Source organism: Theileria equi, chromosome 3, assembly GCF_000342415.1.
Source record: "Theileria equi strain WA chromosome 3, complete sequence".
NCBI lineage: Eukaryota > Apicomplexa > Aconoidasida > Piroplasmida > Theileriidae > Theileria > Theileria equi.
Genome location: NC_021367.1, coordinates 261,235 through 279,057, shown reverse-complemented (window position 1 = coordinate 279,057; position 17,823 = coordinate 261,235). Strand labels below are relative to the sequence as shown.

The following is a 17,823-nucleotide window of genomic DNA, read 5'->3' as shown; positions in this document are numbered from 1 at the left end:
ATAATCATTTAAATTTACACGTTATTGTTTTAGGTGAGGTGGACCCCTGTTAATGGGTCTGAAAAACAAATGTTTATTTTCGTCTATTTTTGTTTGGACTTTTGGTGCTTTTTTAGCCATTAAATTTGCGAGTATACGATTGATTTTTGGCTTTGAGTATCCGTAACTTGAAATCGAGGCTGATATTTGATTTAAAAGGTCAAATGAGAGTACAGGTGCAATGGTAAAAAGCCTGGTGAACAGTCCCCTTGCTAAGCGGTTATTTTCTCTACTTTGTCTTTTATTTCCCAATATAAGCACACAAGATACTACATCAGAACTTGACAAGTCATCTATATTGGGTATAGTGTCAAACAATTCAAACCCATGAACATGGTCAATCTGATGAGTCTTTATACAATCAATTAAGCGCTGATTAGCATATCCCCTCCTTACTACCTTTAGTAGATTTCCAAGACCCCTGTCATCAATTATTATACCTGACCCAATCATAGAGAGGATATAGTGGTTGAGTCTTTGAGTGAGATCCTCATTTTTGAGTCCTGTGGAAGCAAAACTAGAAAATACAGAACAAATTTGATTAGCGTTCATTGAGGGTACATGTGCAGATATTTGCGAATACATTAGTGTTACAAAGGGTTGTTTTTTGTACTTTACCAAAGACGTTGATAACATTACTAATTGGTCTAGAGTCAACAATTCCAATTTGTCCTGTATAGCACCGATAAGAATTTGGAATAAGCCTTTGTGGATTTCCCTACACGGGGCTACAAAATAAATACAATATACTAAATCAATAGGTTTAAAATTCCGAATTTCCCCCTTAATTACAGGGGTTACCTTATCTAACAATTTTTGAGGAGGATTATACCTCAACTTTCTCAGAGTGTACAGAGATACAGATATTTCCTTAGGATCCATTGAGATTACGTGATTGTACACATACTTTACAAATCTATTAATAATTTCCGGTTTGCATATTCCAAGTGAATTCAAATGTACGATACAGCTTGCAAAGTTTATCGAACTTGCATAGTATATGGTCAATATACGCTCGCAAATTCTGTTTGTAAGGAATTCAGATGGTTCTAATATATTTGAACGAGCGTAAAAGTGTAGTATTTTACAAATATCATCTTCATTTAAATTATCCGAGTAAAGGGCAAATTGTGACTCTAACATTGTTTCCATTCGTTTCAGATTTTTGGAATCAACAGTACTATTTATAAATTTCAAAAGAGTCATTGATTCTTTTAGTGATAATTCCGACATTTGAGGAACAATATACTGCAATATGGAAGATATAGTGGTCTGCATATCCGGAGACATGCTCTCCAGCATATACAATGCATCTCTTACAGTCATTTGCAGACTATTTTTTGAAATATAGCTCCAAGAATCATTTAAAATTTCCTTTAGACCATCACAATCCTTCTCGATGGTAGACAAACGAGCTAACAAACGACAGTATCTGACAATTGTTTCTGTGCTTCCGCAACCTTTTTTTTCCGGATGATTCTGGCTTTGCAGAAATTTCCGAATAACATTCATCAAATTACATGTGAAATTTGGTATCTCCGTGAACTTTCGCTCCTTTATGGCCTTATGATAAATTCTCATTGCGGTGATATTTGTCACCAGATCCTCATTAATCTCCGATGCATAGGATGTCAAGACATCAAATATCACTTTGGAATCATTTATGTGCTCAAAAGATGAGAGGATGCAAGAGAGTCTATCATCTATGCTAAAAAGTTCGGATTGTGAACCCATACGTTCAACCACGCTGCTGTAAAAGTTTGATAGTATTGGAGAGCCCTTAAAATTTATAGAATATATGCGGGTGAGTCTAGAAAGCACATTTCCAGACATGAATGGTACGTCGTGTATAAAATATGGTAAAATATCCATTAGTCCCTCTTCGTCCCCTATAAGACGCAACACTTTGACAAATTCTAATACACTTGAAACGTTATGGTATGAGCTTTTGAAACATTCCTTTATAGTGCAAAGAGATTTCTGCACCCTGTCATCTAACATAAACGCATTTTGGTTCACTAGACTGGACAAAATACTTAGGTGAGTGACCAGATTAATTTCCTTGATATCTCTTCCATCAGGTTCTTTTCTGATAATCATATTGCTTACATTAGATTTTGGCTCATTCGTTATACTGAAGTCTTTATTGGTAGTTGTAATGTCTGACCTACCACTGCACTTTAATATCCTTTCAAGCTGCATCAACTTTCCGGTTATTATGTCGTTACCGGAGTACCAGGCTTTGGAACATAATTTTTGCGATATTCTTAAACAACTCATCATTATTCTCCAATATTTAAACTTATTTTACAATAGTGCATGTCCTATTAAATAACCTACACAATAGGTTAAAGGAATATAGTGTGTTAAAATCCTTTTTACTTTGTATGCATATAAAAATAATCATGTAGCGCTTTTGGCTTTATTTGTTCGGTTCTTTCGTTAAACTTGAATGTTCTGTATCCTAACAATAGTTTGGCATGGACCAGAGCTCTACACATTCTTTGGTTACCAGCAAGTATGGACCTAACGGTGTTTGGGGATTTTATCATAAAGCTATCAATTTTCTTCACTAGGTTGAAAATATCAACCATGCTCATGTCCTTTATCACTTCCAAAATTTCGTCACTCCCCAATCTCCCAAGCTCATTTACTAGTGTCAAATCGTTATTGTTTTTGAGTTTTTTCAATTCATTCAAGTGCTTACCATAAGCAGCTGCATTATATTCTGGGTTTCTTGGAACGGGATTCCTATAAACTCCAACTGGGTGATTAATAGGCTCTATAATTCCAGGTAAATGATCTGGAGCAATAAAATGGTCATGAAATGGTTCAGCCGGTCTTTTAATCGGCTCAACTGGTTTAGGAAAGAGCTCAGGGGGGGCAGGTGGTATTATTCCCGTTAGATGATCAATATGAGTTGATAGACTTTCAATGGGTACAGAGATCGTATCAGGCCGACCAATAGGTTCTATAGGTCTCAAAACAGGAGGTGGTTGTACTATTTGTCCTCTAGAGTAAGCTGTGGTCGCAGCTAGCATCAAATCTGGATAGCGTTCTCTGTAGACTTCGTCACACCAGTCTATCTTTAGTATCCTCCCTAGAACACTCTATAGCTTTCCATGGACAACATACCTCTAATTTCTTTTCCGATCAACCGTTTGAAGGCTTCTACGCACTCATATTCATGCCGGTATTCAATATGGGCGTACCCTTTGCTCTTGTTGGTTTGGGCATTCTTTCTCACTCTGAAAATCGCCATATACACATGGAATTCCGAATTATACAAATTATGGAAGGCATAACTTACATAAGAAATCGTATTTGACCGCAGCCATGCAGTAAAGATCTCAATTCGTCCTCCGTGGCATCAAAAGGCAAATTGCCGACTGCATAACCGGTATATTAGCCGTGAAAAACCTACCATATAACTTTATATTTCTGGTGCGATCGCCCATTTAATCTTCGAGTATGAACTGGCAAAGTTATGGACAGAAGACGAACTTAGACATGGGGGTCAAGGGGCAACCGACAGTCTGCATTAAAACGCGAATTTGCCCACTGTAACGCTATACTAGACATTGATTATGGAGTTTTAACACATGGTCTTTGGGCTTACGAGTTTATGGATTCGTAGTTTGTCTCAAAGGCCGATTATGGGCCTACACATACTACACATTGGCGATAGTCTAAAAAAATCGTGAATTCTCCAACATCACACAGAAATTTCACGGATGATACAATAACAATATAAGATGTAACATATTATCGCCATTTAGCCGCTTAAGAGGATAATCTGGAGTATTTCGCAGGAAATTACCGCTAGACAAACCATAAAGAGATAAATAACAACACAGAGATTTACGTCTCATAACATATGACAATATGCCCCTCATAAGGCACAGAGAAAAGGCCATCAAGCGGGCAGTAAAACATGAAGCAGTAATTCGCAGAATCGGCAGGCGTATTCACAAACGCTTCCGTTCATGGACTCAGCAAAGGTTTGTTGTTCATTATATTCACAGCTGTTCCAGGGTGAGAAAGTTTTGGCTGCCTGCAAAGGTTTCGTTGCACAGTCCCATGGACCTTTTGGACGGCTGGTTGCTATCAGCCGCCGTCCAAAAAGCAGCAACCATTAGAAAACACGATCTTAGACTATGGTAGGTTTATAGCTACCGATGTATAAATAATACAGGCATAACTTTGGAAACAGGTTCCTTGAAATAGCAAACACTCTTACTGGACAGCAACTTGGATATTTGTACTATGGGTTTGTTTATTTGAATGATATCAAAATTCCACAGGTTTGGTAAGAGTAGATTTCTGCATGAGCCTCTTTATATTGGCATGATGAAACATACGGAGCCCATGCTAACAAAGTTGAATAGTCACAGCCTAATGTGTGTTGCATGGGCCCTAAATAGGCTTCAGATTAGGAACCAGGATTTTTTAACAAAGGTATTTTTAATAGCATATTTTTATCATTAACTATTTAGTATTCATTTGAAATCGCATCACGACTTGATGACATCAGGGTTACCGATTTAATAAAGATTTGCAATTCGTTGGCAAAATTGGACGTTTGTTCTCCTGTATTAAAGGATAAATTATCTGAGAAAATGGTTGATCGATTGGAAACCATATTTGCTCAAGACTTTCGTGGAGTAATGAACCTTGTGACAATGATGAATATGTATGACGAGAAGACCCAAGTTTATATCCTTTCGAGATTTTCAAAGTTTGTCCTTTTCATTAAAAATTCACGTAAATGTACAGAATATTCATTTGTGCAAGGCCTCAGCACCTTCATCAGGCGTTTACAAGTGCTGTTGGAATCAGGGTACTCTTGCAACGGACCTGGGCACAGCTTGACAAATCTGTCAAGGGATTTTACACGAGGTTGAGCATGAGAAAGATTCATCAGCCATCTAGAAAACCATCAGATTTTCAGTGGGATGTATCTGACCACTTGGCCAAGATGGGACTATATCATAGGAATACGTTTTATTGGGGATGCTTCTGGATTGATATTGGAGAAGTTGAGGAAAAGAACAACTGCTGGTTTGTGGATGGACCCTGCTGCTTTTATGTTTCCTCCACCGAGTATACCAGCAAGGTAAAACTCCAACACAGGTTTGTTATTTGAGCGCGCCTGCATAGTTTACAGGATTCTGGACAACTTGGGTTGGAATATACGCCGAGTACCCTGGTTCAAATGGGCCAATTTACTGAATGACCCTGAAGGTAAAATTGCTTATCTAAGGAAGCTGAGAGATTCCGAACCCCTTGGGGAGTTTTTATCGCAGCCAGAGGTTCTTAGTCCCTCTGAGATTAAGCTTCAGCTTAACAAGATCAAGAATCACTACAAGAGCCTGGAGAGCTCTCAATAAAGGATCAAACATTTTTCTTTTATATAAACCCATTTCAGTAGTTTGACATCTCTTAGTATCATACCTTGTGGCTACATGCAATCCTACGACTCGTTCAGTAATTCCCTTGTAGCCACAGGGACTTTCTTCCTAGTTTTATAACTCTTATGGCTACTAAATCGCAGACTTTATACCTATGAGACTGGATAGGTATTCCTAAAAATATAAAGATCCATGGAAGAAGCAATATAGCATCTTCCTGGGTACTCTGGAAACCATGAATTGTACAGGTTCATACCCATTTTTGTCATTATCGTAAACCCGTGTCCTATATACAACCTTTTCTAGGTTTTCTTTAGCAGTTGTAGTTATAGCAACAACACTGCGGATGTTCTATATCCTCGCAAAGTCTTCTAGGTACCTCTCCTCTCTATAGACCATTCTAGGTACCCTTCAAAAATTATCCTAAAACTATACTAATTGTTCATCTAGACTCTAATTTAGCGATAGAAAATCCACAAACCTCATTTTAACACTAAGCTAGTCATTTGATACGTCACAATACCTCTTAGTCCACCATTATGTAATGGCTCTGGCCGGATGGTCACCCTGTGCCTCTACCAGAGATGGCAACATTCCTTCCTAAATCCAATGATAAGAAATCGTACAGAAACCGCAAATTTACATATACTGTGTACGCTTTTGTTGGACTTTGATATTCCATACTTTCCGTTGTGTGTGTTCCCCAGGTAGTCATCACTTTATTTTCTGAAAAATGTTCACCTCGAGGTAAGTTTTCCTCTTTGATGCACGAAATTGATACAGGAGCGAGTATGACCGCGGTGTCAACACCTTTTCGCCGGAAGGTCGCCTGTTTCAGGTGGAATACGCCCTAGGGGCCATGAAATTGGGAAGTACAGCCCTTGCCATCGCCACTAAAGAAGGAGTTATATTCGCTTCGGAACGTAGGTCCACATCTCAGCTCCTGGAGTTTGTCTCGCTCGAGAAAATTATGGAAATCGATGATCACGTCGCCTGCACAATGAGTGGACTTATTGCAGACGCCAAAACACTCGTGGATCACGCAAGATCAGAGTGTGTCAATCACACATTTGTCTACAATGAGAAAATGCCCATCAAGTCATGTGTGGAAGCAATAGCCGATATTGCCCTCGAGTTTTCAGGTTTGTTTAATGAATGCGAGTTTGCTATAGTTTGACAACCCTAATGCCTAATATCTGCGGTATGAAGGGGTTGTGTGGAATATTTACTATTCTAGCTATTTTAGCCGCTACCCTGAATACAGCTCTCTTGTGAATACCGTACGACTAGAAGTTATGGTTTCTATTGGAGCTTATAGGAGATAATGGATTCCATTAATAACTCAGAGGACTCTATTGATAGTTGTTCATCTTGTCATTCTGTGGATAGTCTCTCTGACAGTGAGCTAGTTTCGAGGGAGGATGACTGTATGGATGAGGAGGTACGGCTAGATGGAGGAAGTACTATTGGATGATGGGTATGGTTCCTGTGGAAGGACAATTACTCTCATCAGTTCTATTCTCTTACTCATACTATAGACGGATGTGAATCGCAATTTGGTCTTGAAGGATCCAAGGTTAATGTAGTTTCAAAGGTCATGGCTTCTCCTACTTTGCATAAATAACCCTACCACTTCGAAGACTAGGAGCTAGGAGAATGTCACCTGCTATTACTAAGGCTGATGAACAAGTTGATAGCCCATCTACTGTTCCTTGTTCCCGTTCCTCTTGTAGTGCTAGGTGCATGGTTAATCCATGAAGGATCTAAAACTTCTCAAACTAACTCTTCTGATTGGAAAGTAGGTCTTGGAGTTACTGCTATTCTCACTGGTACTGGAATTCTCGCTGTATTTGGATGGAAACTCTACAAACGATATTATAGATACCCTTTGGTACTGAGTAATATAATGATACTAATGATGCTCTTGGAGACCCTTGGGTTAGACAGATTTAATGGGAGTCCATGGAGATGCTAGTTTGGGTACTGAGGGATCACTTTATAAATTATACTAGCCCTACTGAGAACCTTGTATTTATTATGGATAGACAATCTCGCAGATCCAAGTCCCAAAGGAGTGATGAAATCTACCTTGGAATCTACAAAGAAACACTAAATAAGTTCAACAACGCATTTAACACCAGAGGCACTGAAGGATAGGTGTTTAGACTTTATCTCAGATAGAAACCATGATATCTACTCGTAATATATCTGTAGTATGGAGAACTAGTATTTACACACGGCAGGGGCTCCAACTCGGGCAAATGCATATTCCTTATCAACATAGATACATACACCCAACTAACACAAATATACAGATGTATTCGATAGTAAAAAGAAAAAGACAATGAGTAGACCATTTGGAGTGGCCTTGCTTGTAGGTGGCGTAGATGCTGAAGGCCCAGTTGTATGGTGTGTAGATCCATCGGGAACGATTATAAAGTACAAGGCTGCAGCCATAGGATCCGCACAAGAGGGTGCAGAAGCAATTTTACTGCAAAGATATCATGACGATATGTCTCTTCAAGGTAAGTTCCTTCATATATATTGTCTATAAGGTGTAGTGTACCTCCTCACCCTTGTAGGATATTCTCTGTCATGCACACTCTACACACATTTATTCAGAGGCCGAAATATTGGTTTTAGAGATACTTCGTCAAGTTATGGAGGACACCATGACTGTGAAGAACATTGAAATGGCGAGAATCACTGTAGATGATGTGAAATATCGCGAATATGATGAACAGACACTAGAGCAGATTATTGCAAAGCTCCCAGCACGTGAAGCTGTAGAAATGGAATGACCATTTAACACATAAGTACGTACAATATGATATTTAGACACCTGTGGTGTGTTAGCATGCGCAAGTTCCATATGCACTTTTAGTGTCTATAAATTAAATGTGGAATCTAGGGTGAGTGAATATGAGGTTGGTTGAGACATTTCAGTACTGAAAGATCTCCACCCGACCCTGTTAAATTCTTTTAAAATGGGATCTTGTTGTTCAAAAGGAGAACAAGGCAATAAAAATGAAATACTCGGTAAAACTGTCGAGGCAAACTCCAATGACCCCAGCATAACGTAAGTTTGGATCATAAGACCCAGTACCTGGGTACAACAGTACGCCCATTAGTTTTATGTGGTTCTTGTATTTATAAATGTGCCATTTTATTTGTACGATACCTGTACACATTTGCCCCGTCTGTACTGGTCCTCGCGTTTGTATTCCGTTGTCTGCATGCAGACCCACAAGCCACCCTACTAGACTTTTACATTATTCTATAGACCGAAAGGTGCAAGTAAAAAGCCAGATATAAAACCCAAAGGATCTAGTTATGCTGAAAATAACCCAGAAAATGACTCAAACAAAAACTCAAAAGATAAGGAAATACAAAAACCTGTAAAAGAGAATAAACGTTCAGACAAGAGTCCAAATTCCGAAAATAAGCATTCCAGTAGATATAATCCACCCATGAAAACAAAGGAAAAACAGTTTGATTTGAATGCAAGTGTAAGGTCAGAATACGATTCCTTTGAATGGAAGGTAAAAGAAGAAAGAAGACTCGAAAAGGAAAAGAGAAAGGAGAAATTAATAAGGGGTAAATCAAATGAGAAGATGCCAAAGGCCACACCCACTTTTGTGAATGAAGATGATCGACCAATTTCTCAGGCCAAAGGTGTTAACACCAGAGGGTGGTGGGAAGTTGATGAACCTCAAGATACTACAGAACAGGTTGGTACAGGAGATGTTTCAAAGACTCATGAGAATTCAGACGGAGACAAAGATGTGAATGTACAAATTCAGAACCTATCAATTACTCTTAAAGATTCATTTTCTATAGATTTAGAAGACGACGTCTCAGCTTCCAGATCCATTGAAATTGATGATTCTATGGAGATTCCTGCTCCAAGGACTGTAAGACCGATTGTAAATCAAATACCAAACAAGAAAGTGGACATTGAGGATTCTACTGACAGAGACAAAATTATCAGCACACCTACTAGTGTACCTATCAGGACAACGGATGATACGCTCCAGGAAAATACTACCCAGGCAACAACTGCAAAATCAGTTACTCCAAAGTTCAAAAGACCCCTTCCACTGAAGAGGGGTGTACGACCTTTGGGTCCAAAGAGACCTGGACCAGCAAAGCCAACAATTGCAACAGTGACAACCTTGCTTAAGAAAATAAAAGATCTCGGCGAAGATAGGTTTAATGAGCAGCTAAAGTCTCAAAGTGAATTGAATGGTATGCTTCAAAAATACCCAGAAGTGGTCAAGGAATGTGACTCTTTGGTTTTAATTGACGCTGCAAAATCTATAATAGTACATGCTTCTTCTGGGAGAAGTAACGTGTCAAAGAATTCAATCATATGTATCGGGAATCTATTCAGTGTAGTTGGGAACGTTTTGGTTCCTGTGTTGGCAGATATAATAACAGTGTGTATAAAAAAGGGAATTTCAGGGTCACCAGAATTTCTATCATCCGCTGCAAATTCTACCCTGATAAAAGTATGCAACACCGGAGCTGAAGGGCGTGTTTCTTCAGCTTTCCTCTCCATGATCCGACAGTACGTTTTGTTTTATAGTTACTCACCATATAATCTTTTCGTCATTCTTTATTTAGGAACAAATCGTATCAGTTAATAGTCTTAAATTCCTTCGTCATCCTCTTGAATAGACTCGGAGATTCAATAATAAAACTAAAAACACTTCCAGATATCATTGACGCAGCTGCATACGGTTTAAACGCCGGTAACCTCAGCATAAGAAAAAGTTCCAAAATTATTTTTGGAATTATCAACAAACACTCTAATCTCGATGAATTGCTAAACAGATCAGGACTTTCCATGAGCCTAAAGATGACTGTCAAGCAGAGCATAAAAAGATACAACTCGGCAGAAAAGGATGAATTGATACAAGAACTTTCCAAAGATGTAGTATAATTGTCTATTCTATACACTTGCATGTATTTTCTGCATTTTTACATAAAATTCTTACTAATTAGTGGGATTATAAATTACAACTTTATATCCTTCAAGGTGTAGTAGAGCGTACAAGAGTTTTATCTTTATTCTATCGAGCTTGTTAATACCATACTCACCGCTAACAAATGCAGTTTTTATTCCATCCATAACCAAGTATATAGGTTCAAATAGACAAGTACCATCAACTCTCACATTAACCCCCTTTACTAACTTGTCATGACTGTTTAATTTGTGTAATAATTCTGCAGGAGGTGTTACACTCTGCAGTATTTCAAATGTCACTTTTGTATAATCGGAATCTACCATCCTTTTGTATACGTCAAGATTCCAGTTTTTAATTACATAAAGCAACACTTTTATCAGGTCCTTCCTTACGTATCTTGATGGTCTGGAGTTAATTAGCGCATATAAGCTAGATAATTCGTCAGAAAATTTAGAGATATGTTGAGACTGCATTTCAAAATTCATAGGTAAGTACTTTGGATTATTTTCTGCATGATCCTCACCTTCGTTATGGAGTGTGTTGCCATATTCTTTATTGTAAAGTGAAATCACAAAGAAGAGATATTGCGGGATTCTGAGACTCATCATATTAAGAATACGTTTATTTATCGAAATTTCCTTGAACCTCACATCTTTAACAGCAGAAGGTAGTTCCCATTCTTCACTTTGGTTGGAAACAATACGAGAGTCAAAAGTGGATTTTAAGGTGGAAAGAAGACTTTTTGGAGGAAAAACATCCCTTGAAAATAATATTGAAATCATTAAAATTGTAGAAGTGAAGTCAAGATCCGGAAATTTGTGCAAAAATTTTGTGCAAACTTCATCGAATTTTCTATCAGGTATAGTGTGGATATTGTAAAGTACTTTTACGATGGTTTCTTTCGTATAAAATTTGTCAGAGAGTACTATTTCAAGTATTTTTTTAAATAATACTTCATCATAAACTTCTGAATCCATAATATTAGCTGTGATTGAAATGATTTTTTCTGAATCCAACCTATGCCCATTACAAAGCCAACGTGTGAACATTTTTATGGATTTTACCCAAAGCTCATTTTCAGGAATATCAGGATCGTCTTTATAGTATGTCAGAGTTTTACCATTTAAAGTATACCTGTTAAGTGTGTAAAATACAAGGTCCCACTGCTTACCAGTAAAAATATCGCTCAATATTTCTGGCAGCAATTTTGGATAACTTGAAGAACCGGACTTTACAGAATATACGTAGAATAGCAAGATGAGATCAATCCAATCTCTATTTTTGCACGAAGCTTTGTAACTTTGGAACAATCTATGCACAAGTGGACTTAGTTGCACATCCAAAAAGTCCTTGATGTATTCCGGATTAAAACGTGAGAAATATTTTGCGATACTAATGAGTTCTTTACAATTAAAGCTTAAGAGTAAAGTTTGTGTTCTAGTGTATAAGATTAGCAATGTCTTCTTATCACAATGGTTCAACTTATATAATGCATACAGCACCTGCAATAGATCGCTAGGATTCATAGCATGCGAATAGTAGGAGACTTTTTCTAAAACTACCTTTAAAATTTCATCATTTAAAATTTTGTATTTTGAGAGTGTTTTTAATACGGATACTGTATCAATCATACCCATTTGAGATAAAACTTGCATGTATTGCAGGAGTATTTTCTCTACGCAATCTCCACTTGTTAGTTCATATTCTGACAAAGTACCAATAATATCTGAAAGCGAACGGGGATCAATGCTCAAATGTCCATAGTTAAGTTTTTCTAGGACAATATTATAGACAGAATCATCAAATTTGCCCAAGAGTAAAAGAGAACGTGAAACCATTGCCAATTGTTGCATATTCATGTATTTTAGTAAATCACAGACTTTTTCCAGGTATAAGTTTGTTAATTCTTCCATTGTAAATGTAGTTGATTGCTTCACAAGATCGGTACTCTCTTTAGTTGTCTTATGGGTGTGTTTAGTGGCTCCTAAAGATTCTTTATCTTCACTCATAGGATCAACTTTGCTAACCCAAAAGTTGTAGGTAAGATCTAGTGATGACAAATTCTGGCTGCATTTCCCCTTTGCTAGAGAGTAAAAGAGTAGACACATATCCTTTATCCTATGTCTGTCATTGCGTTTCTTATGTATTCCAACTAATAGGTTCCTCCACTTTATTACATCAAAGTTGTCTCTCTTGGCAAGCAAGTAGAGGTTATGAAACGCGTTTAGTCTTTTTTTGATCTCCATAGCTACAAGCACAGAGTTGTTCGTCTCCGAGTATACAGATTCTGTGGCAAAACTAACGCCATAGCTTACATATTTAGCAATGATGAGATCTTTTAAAGGGAATACAACAACAATATGTCATTAAATTACCTTTTGTAGAATACACTTTACATATGACATGTTTAATGAACAAAAATATAAACCCATGACTAATAACATAAAACATCGTTATTGAGCGAATAGACTCGAATTTGCGATTAAAATAAAAATTATAGGAGGACGCCGTCCCTATCAATGGGAGGCGATAGTAGCGAAGCTAAAGGTGGCCTTTTGTAGGACATTTATTCAAATAGTCAAATATCAGCTGATAAACATGTGGATTATCATTTGGTAGACAGAATTCTCTGGTGTGTAGACACTCGTTTGTAGCTGACAGATCGACGCCAAATTCGAGGTCAAATTGCTACACATTTGAATATTTCAGGCAAATTTAATCAGGATATAGACATATATTGGCAGATTCGCCGACAAAGGGTCGTTGACTATATGCCCTTTGGTGCGTTGTCACAGGCGCGTTCGGAACGTCTCACGAATCAAGTCCTCCCAGATCACTGGAGTCTGTGGTCCTTGGCAGTTGATAGTTTAGTTGACATGGAAGCTTCAAGAATCGGAATATGGTCAATTACAGAATAAACGCGAGTAACGATGGATGGTATAAAAATACCAAATGTCTCTATCTTATCTGATGACCAGCAGAGAGACAATGACTTTATTAAAGTTATAAAAACCACACATTTGGATAAAAATGTAAAGAACGAGTCGACTAGTGTCTATCACTTTCTTCCTCCAGAGGAACTTGAACATTCTGACCAACCCAAGCCAGAAAGTGAAGATATACCAGCAATTTCCATTGCAAGAGCTACAAGAAACATTGGAAATAGGTCAACAAGTAGTAATTTTCATCTGGATAGTAGCAACTACTCAGACATCTTTGTAAAGGATGACTATATCTCATTACCAGGTGGAGATGAAGACTTGGAAAACGTTCCAGTTTTAAAGGAATACGACTGTATTTCTATTATCCATACAACCTTATACCTAGGCTTAATGCTGATATCGCTACTGGTCCCCGCAATATTTCATGCCTTTTTCCAGTTTAGGTTATACGGTCTCTTTTTTGAAGAGTACCAAGAGGGAAAAATCATAGATTGTTTTGGAGAGTTTGAAAATTTTTTTGTAGTTGGTGTTTTAATTTACATTGCTATCCAGTTGGTGGGATTTAATTCCACCCATAATAGATTTAAGGGCTACCTTTGCAACCTTTGTAAGTTTTCCATGAACAAAACGAGACGTGATTTCATGGTTAATAGTAAACAAGAAGCCCTGGAAAAGTTCAAGAAGCACGTAAAAAGTGTATTCAAGACCCCAACCAGTGCATGCGTAACTGCGATGAACGATTTGGCAAAGGGTTTTGACGAAGCCTCTTACAAATTTACACACGGGGCAGCCGAAGAGATTTTGGACAGGATGAAGATGCTAAAATTCAAAATATTTTTCATGAGGATTTGGTTCCCTTTTATTCTGCACCTCATTATTTCTCTAGGGACCTGCGCCTATGTCTACGATTGGAAGTTTAGGTCACATTACAGGGTTCCTCTGGCACATCCTAAAATTGTATCTGGGTTTTACTGGTACGCAGCTCTTCAATATGAAGGATTTTGGTGCATTCTCATCACGTTTATATTCAACCTTGTAACTTGGTTCCACCTTTGCAGACTTAATGAACACAAGTGTTTTTTTGCATCTCTGGATTCAGCCTTGGTTGAAATAGACAAGGCAATGAGTGACTATGCAATGAATATCTCAAAGGAGATTTGGGAATCGCAAATGTTGGTTTTTGTAACGAACGCATATCCATCGAATGGCGATAATTTGAGAATTTCTAGAAATTTGTTACATCCTCCAACGAGAAACAAGACCTTGACGAGTCAAATTAACATTAGCACTAGTAAGCGCAACAAGTACCCGTGTCTCTGTCAACTCGTTTCAAATGTTAGCGATGAGCTTGAGTTTGAAGGTCATAACCTTTCCATATCTGTCATGGATGGTTGATTTATAGCAGAGTCATTAGCTCATTCTCGGCACGACCTTTCCTCGAGAGTCAACAAGCCTTTGATATGCTCGATCAAATGCATTGTAGCGACCATATTCGTACGCTCTTTCAACTCTCGCAAGGAGTGGGCGCATATTCTTGGATTTACCGCATAATCTGGCGTACTTGGCAGAGTGTTCAGAGGCAGGTGTCTTGCCAGGAAGGGAACACGCCGATGCAGTTTGGTAAAATATTCTGTACATTTATATACACAACCAGATACTTACACGTGTTTATTTACTCTCGGGTCGTATTTGCGCAGAGCCATTCTGTGCTTGGCCTTTAGTGGAGATATCCGAGTCAGATAAAAGTATCCGCTCTGTACGCAACTGGTCAAACGCACAGAAAGACGTTTAGTGTTATTGCGATATAGTACTCTGGACAGAAAGAACATTTTTTTAATTTTTGGCCAAATGGCGGAATGTGCAAATAAAATTGGGGGTTTTGGGGAAATTCACCCGGTCAAGCGCACATTTAGAGTGTAAAAAATGTAGAGATTGGATTGAAAGAAAATATCTTTAAATGGACGCCCACAAATCAAAGACGTCGCACAAGCTCGTTCAGACTTTTCTTTTTTTCACATTCTTCCTCTTGTTCCTCAAAAGCATCACACGAATACCTCAGCATACTCGTACAGAAGAGGATGATACAAACACATTTGCTGATAAAGGCCCGCAGAGCCAAATTAGGGGTATCCCCTATGACAAGAGAGCATACGCCCTAAAGGTGGACTTCGCCTCTGAAAAGTCTGGAACAAAGATCATCGCTCAAAGTGAATCGCTAGCACACTTGAGAAACATTCAGAACAATGACAGGGATCGATATATGCTGGCCCCGTGCAAGACAACCGACTGGTTCATTCTCTCGTTTCCGGAGAACATCTTCGTCCAGCAAGTTTCTCTCTTGTCATACGAAGATTATGCATCCACTTACAAACGCATAAGGATATCGGCATCGAACTACTACCCATCTACCAATTTTAGGGTCTTGGCAGACTTGGAGGTTAGCTCGTCAGAAAGGGAAATTTTTGATATTTCTGAGTATTGCAACCAAGGAAACAATGACTGTTGGACCAAATACTTAAAGGTAGAACTGTTAGACTACCACAGGGGAGACAATTACTATTGCACTGTGACTAGTATGCACATTTACGGAGCAACTGCCCTTGAGGTACTAGAGAACGAAATTGAAAATGAAAAGTACCTGGTAGACATACCAGAACATGCATTTACTGACAAAAAACAGGATGAAAATAGAGTTGAGGAGCTAAATACGGTTTTTGATAATACAAGAAATGAACGTACTTTATCAAAGTCTATAGAGGCGTCGGATAAGGCCCTGGTTCAGGCCAATTCTGATACTTTAACAGAAAATCAATGTGATAAAACACTGATTAAAGGTACAAAATATAAGTTTTTAATGAACCTGGCATGTAACCAGAAAAATGAATACAATCGCAGGTTGGTGAGCAGAGTAACACAACGTGTTAGTAGCAGAGGAAAAATTCCACAACATTCACGGACTCAGTGTATCAAGGCACTTGGAAGTCTTTCTGCTAGACAAACAAATAGATTTTACCGCATGTTAGATCATGTAAAACTTCCAAAAGAGTCGGGGTGGTTTGAAAGGGTAATATACGAATTTGTAAAGGGCAACCTTTTATCTTGTGATTCACAAACATTTTCAAAGAATGCGCCTATTTTGGTATGTATACAGTCGCCCGGAGTGATTTCCAAATTCAGCTGTTTCTCGTATGTGAATTCACACATTGTAGATGATTCCTCTAAATTTTCCCATTCTGGCTCAAAACATTTGACTTGTACACTGAAAAGACATTCTCAGTGGTTAAAGATAGCTTCAAGGCCACTTTTGAGGACTGGAATATATTTTTGGTACTTGGGTGATAACAAGTTCTTAAGAAGTGTTTTGTCCATCAAACATTTTGCTTCTAGAATACAATACAAAATTTCTGATCGTTTCATATCTTCCCTATCCATATCTGATAATATGATGACTCTTTCAATCAATGAAAAGGAAGTCTTTAGACGAACTAAAAACCCAGATGGATTTTTAAGGTATGTTACAGAACGTCTAGACCATAGACTCAAGTATCTCAAGAAACTACAACAGACTACATCTTCTAGTGAAGACAAGAATAATACTAGTGATTACCAAGAACATGAGAAATCACGTGGCAAAAAGCACGTTCTTTTAAAGTTGTCAGAAAGGATTAAAATGGTTGAATTTTTATCCAACAAACTTAGTTCCAAAGTTTTTGAGAATGAACGTATTCTTAATGTTTACCTTACACGTTTGGTAGACTTGAAACTTTCTCTTGGAAATTTTGAAACCCTATTGGATAGGGTAAATGAGTGGCAGGTTCAAATGCAAAGCGAAATGAGTCACATGGTCAGAGTTTGGGGCGTAGACCAGTTTTCTATCGTAGTAAAGAGAGGAAACGACAAATTTCACCTACCTGGTCACTTTGGTGGTACTTTTGGAAGATTTGATATTCACATTGTAACGTTTAATGTCTATGAATTCAATCGCAACTTCAAGTCAAAAGTATGTAGTATAGACAAATGCAAGCCTGCCAGTGGCAGATGTAAGGGGGTATATTTTGCTCACAAATTGAGCATATTCCAGAGGGCCTTCAATAAATATGCACTACTAACTTGCTACAGTACCTTTGGATGTACATGTACCTCTGCATATTATGATGGCAAATCCCTCCTGTTATGGATTCCACATTTCAAGAGTAAGGATTCATACAAACTCACATCTTATGGAGATTCAGACTACTTGAAAGTGGGTATGTACAATATAAAGAATCTACGAGAAAGTATTAAAAACATATTTAACATTCACGTCTTGACTATCGTATTTGTGATTAGCCAGATATTCTGGATATACCAGTTGTCTCGCATAAATAGGTTACTTTACGAGAGACGAACATCTTAGGATAATCGTGTGTTCGAAATCATGTACAAACAATGTCGGAGACGACAAAACCAATTTTAAAACTA

General features: G+C 38.0%; 9 protein-coding genes across 9 annotated transcripts; 5 read left to right on the top strand and 4 right to left on the bottom strand.

Moving 5' to 3' along the window:
• Positions 1 to 21: 21 nt before the first annotated feature.
• BEWA_001530 (hypothetical protein) lies at positions 22 to 2,322 on the bottom strand (the record flags this gene model as incomplete). The annotated part of the gene is made up of 1 exon (XM_004830355.1): positions 22 to 2,322. The coding sequence occupies one exon, from the start codon at positions 2,320 to 2,322 to the stop codon at positions 22 to 24; it is 2,301 nt and encodes a 766-aa protein (XP_004830412.1).
• Positions 2,323 to 2,417: 95 nt separating this feature from the next.
• On the bottom strand, positions 2,418 to 3,497 carry BEWA_001520 (RNA recognition motif domain-containing protein; the record flags this gene model as incomplete). Its single annotated transcript, XM_004830354.1, has 4 exons — positions 2,418 to 3,139; positions 3,175 to 3,287; positions 3,350 to 3,428; positions 3,464 to 3,497. The coding sequence occupies 4 exons, from the start codon at positions 3,495 to 3,497 to the stop codon at positions 2,418 to 2,420; spliced, it is 948 nt and encodes a 315-aa protein (XP_004830411.1).
• Positions 3,498 to 3,924: 427 nt separating this feature from the next.
• BEWA_001510 (RAP domain-containing protein) lies at positions 3,925 to 5,429 on the top strand (the record flags this gene model as incomplete). Its single annotated transcript, XM_004830353.1, has 7 exons — positions 3,925 to 4,040; positions 4,074 to 4,199; positions 4,235 to 4,309; positions 4,344 to 4,497; positions 4,536 to 4,777; positions 4,816 to 5,172; positions 5,207 to 5,429. The coding sequence occupies 7 exons, from the start codon at positions 3,925 to 3,927 to the stop codon at positions 5,427 to 5,429; spliced, it is 1,293 nt and encodes a 430-aa protein (XP_004830410.1).
• Positions 5,430 to 6,166: 737 nt separating this feature from the next.
• Positions 6,167 to 8,275, top strand: BEWA_001500 (proteasome subunit alpha type, putative). Its single transcript, XM_004830352.1, has 4 exons — positions 6,167 to 6,197; positions 6,234 to 6,592; positions 7,766 to 7,975; positions 8,073 to 8,275. Exons 1-4 carry the CDS (start codon positions 6,184 to 6,186, stop codon positions 8,249 to 8,251), a joined length of 762 nt encoding a protein of 253 aa, XP_004830409.1. The 5' UTR covers positions 6,167 to 6,183; the 3' UTR covers positions 8,252 to 8,275.
• A 162-nt stretch (positions 8,276 to 8,437) lies between these two features.
• Positions 8,438 to 10,395, top strand: BEWA_001490 (hypothetical protein; the record flags this gene model as incomplete). Its single annotated transcript, XM_004830351.1, has 3 exons — positions 8,438 to 8,529; positions 8,734 to 10,020; positions 10,077 to 10,395. The coding sequence occupies 3 exons, from the start codon at positions 8,438 to 8,440 to the stop codon at positions 10,393 to 10,395; spliced, it is 1,698 nt and encodes a 565-aa protein (XP_004830408.1).
• A 54-nt stretch (positions 10,396 to 10,449) lies between these two features.
• Positions 10,450 to 12,666, bottom strand: BEWA_001480 (hypothetical protein; the record flags this gene model as incomplete). The annotated part of the gene is made up of 1 exon (XM_004830350.1): positions 10,450 to 12,666. One exon carries the CDS (start codon positions 12,664 to 12,666, stop codon positions 10,450 to 10,452), a length of 2,217 nt encoding a protein of 738 aa, XP_004830407.1.
• A 684-nt stretch (positions 12,667 to 13,350) lies between these two features.
• BEWA_001470 (hypothetical protein) lies at positions 13,351 to 14,757 on the top strand (the record flags this gene model as incomplete). Its single annotated transcript, XM_004830349.1, has 1 exon — positions 13,351 to 14,757. The coding sequence occupies one exon, from the start codon at positions 13,351 to 13,353 to the stop codon at positions 14,755 to 14,757; it is 1,407 nt and encodes a 468-aa protein (XP_004830406.1).
• Positions 14,758 to 14,772: 15 nt separating this feature from the next.
• BEWA_001460 (hypothetical protein) lies at positions 14,773 to 15,191 on the bottom strand (the record flags this gene model as incomplete). The annotated part of the gene is made up of 2 exons (XM_004830348.1): positions 14,773 to 14,992; positions 15,025 to 15,191. The coding sequence occupies 2 exons, from the start codon at positions 15,189 to 15,191 to the stop codon at positions 14,773 to 14,775; spliced, it is 387 nt and encodes a 128-aa protein (XP_004830405.1).
• Positions 15,192 to 15,319: 128 nt separating this feature from the next.
• Positions 15,320 to 17,758, top strand: BEWA_001450 (hypothetical protein; the record flags this gene model as incomplete). The annotated part of the gene is made up of 1 exon (XM_004830347.1): positions 15,320 to 17,758. One exon carries the CDS (start codon positions 15,320 to 15,322, stop codon positions 17,756 to 17,758), a length of 2,439 nt encoding a protein of 812 aa, XP_004830404.1.
• Between the last annotated feature and the right edge of the window lie 65 nt (positions 17,759 to 17,823).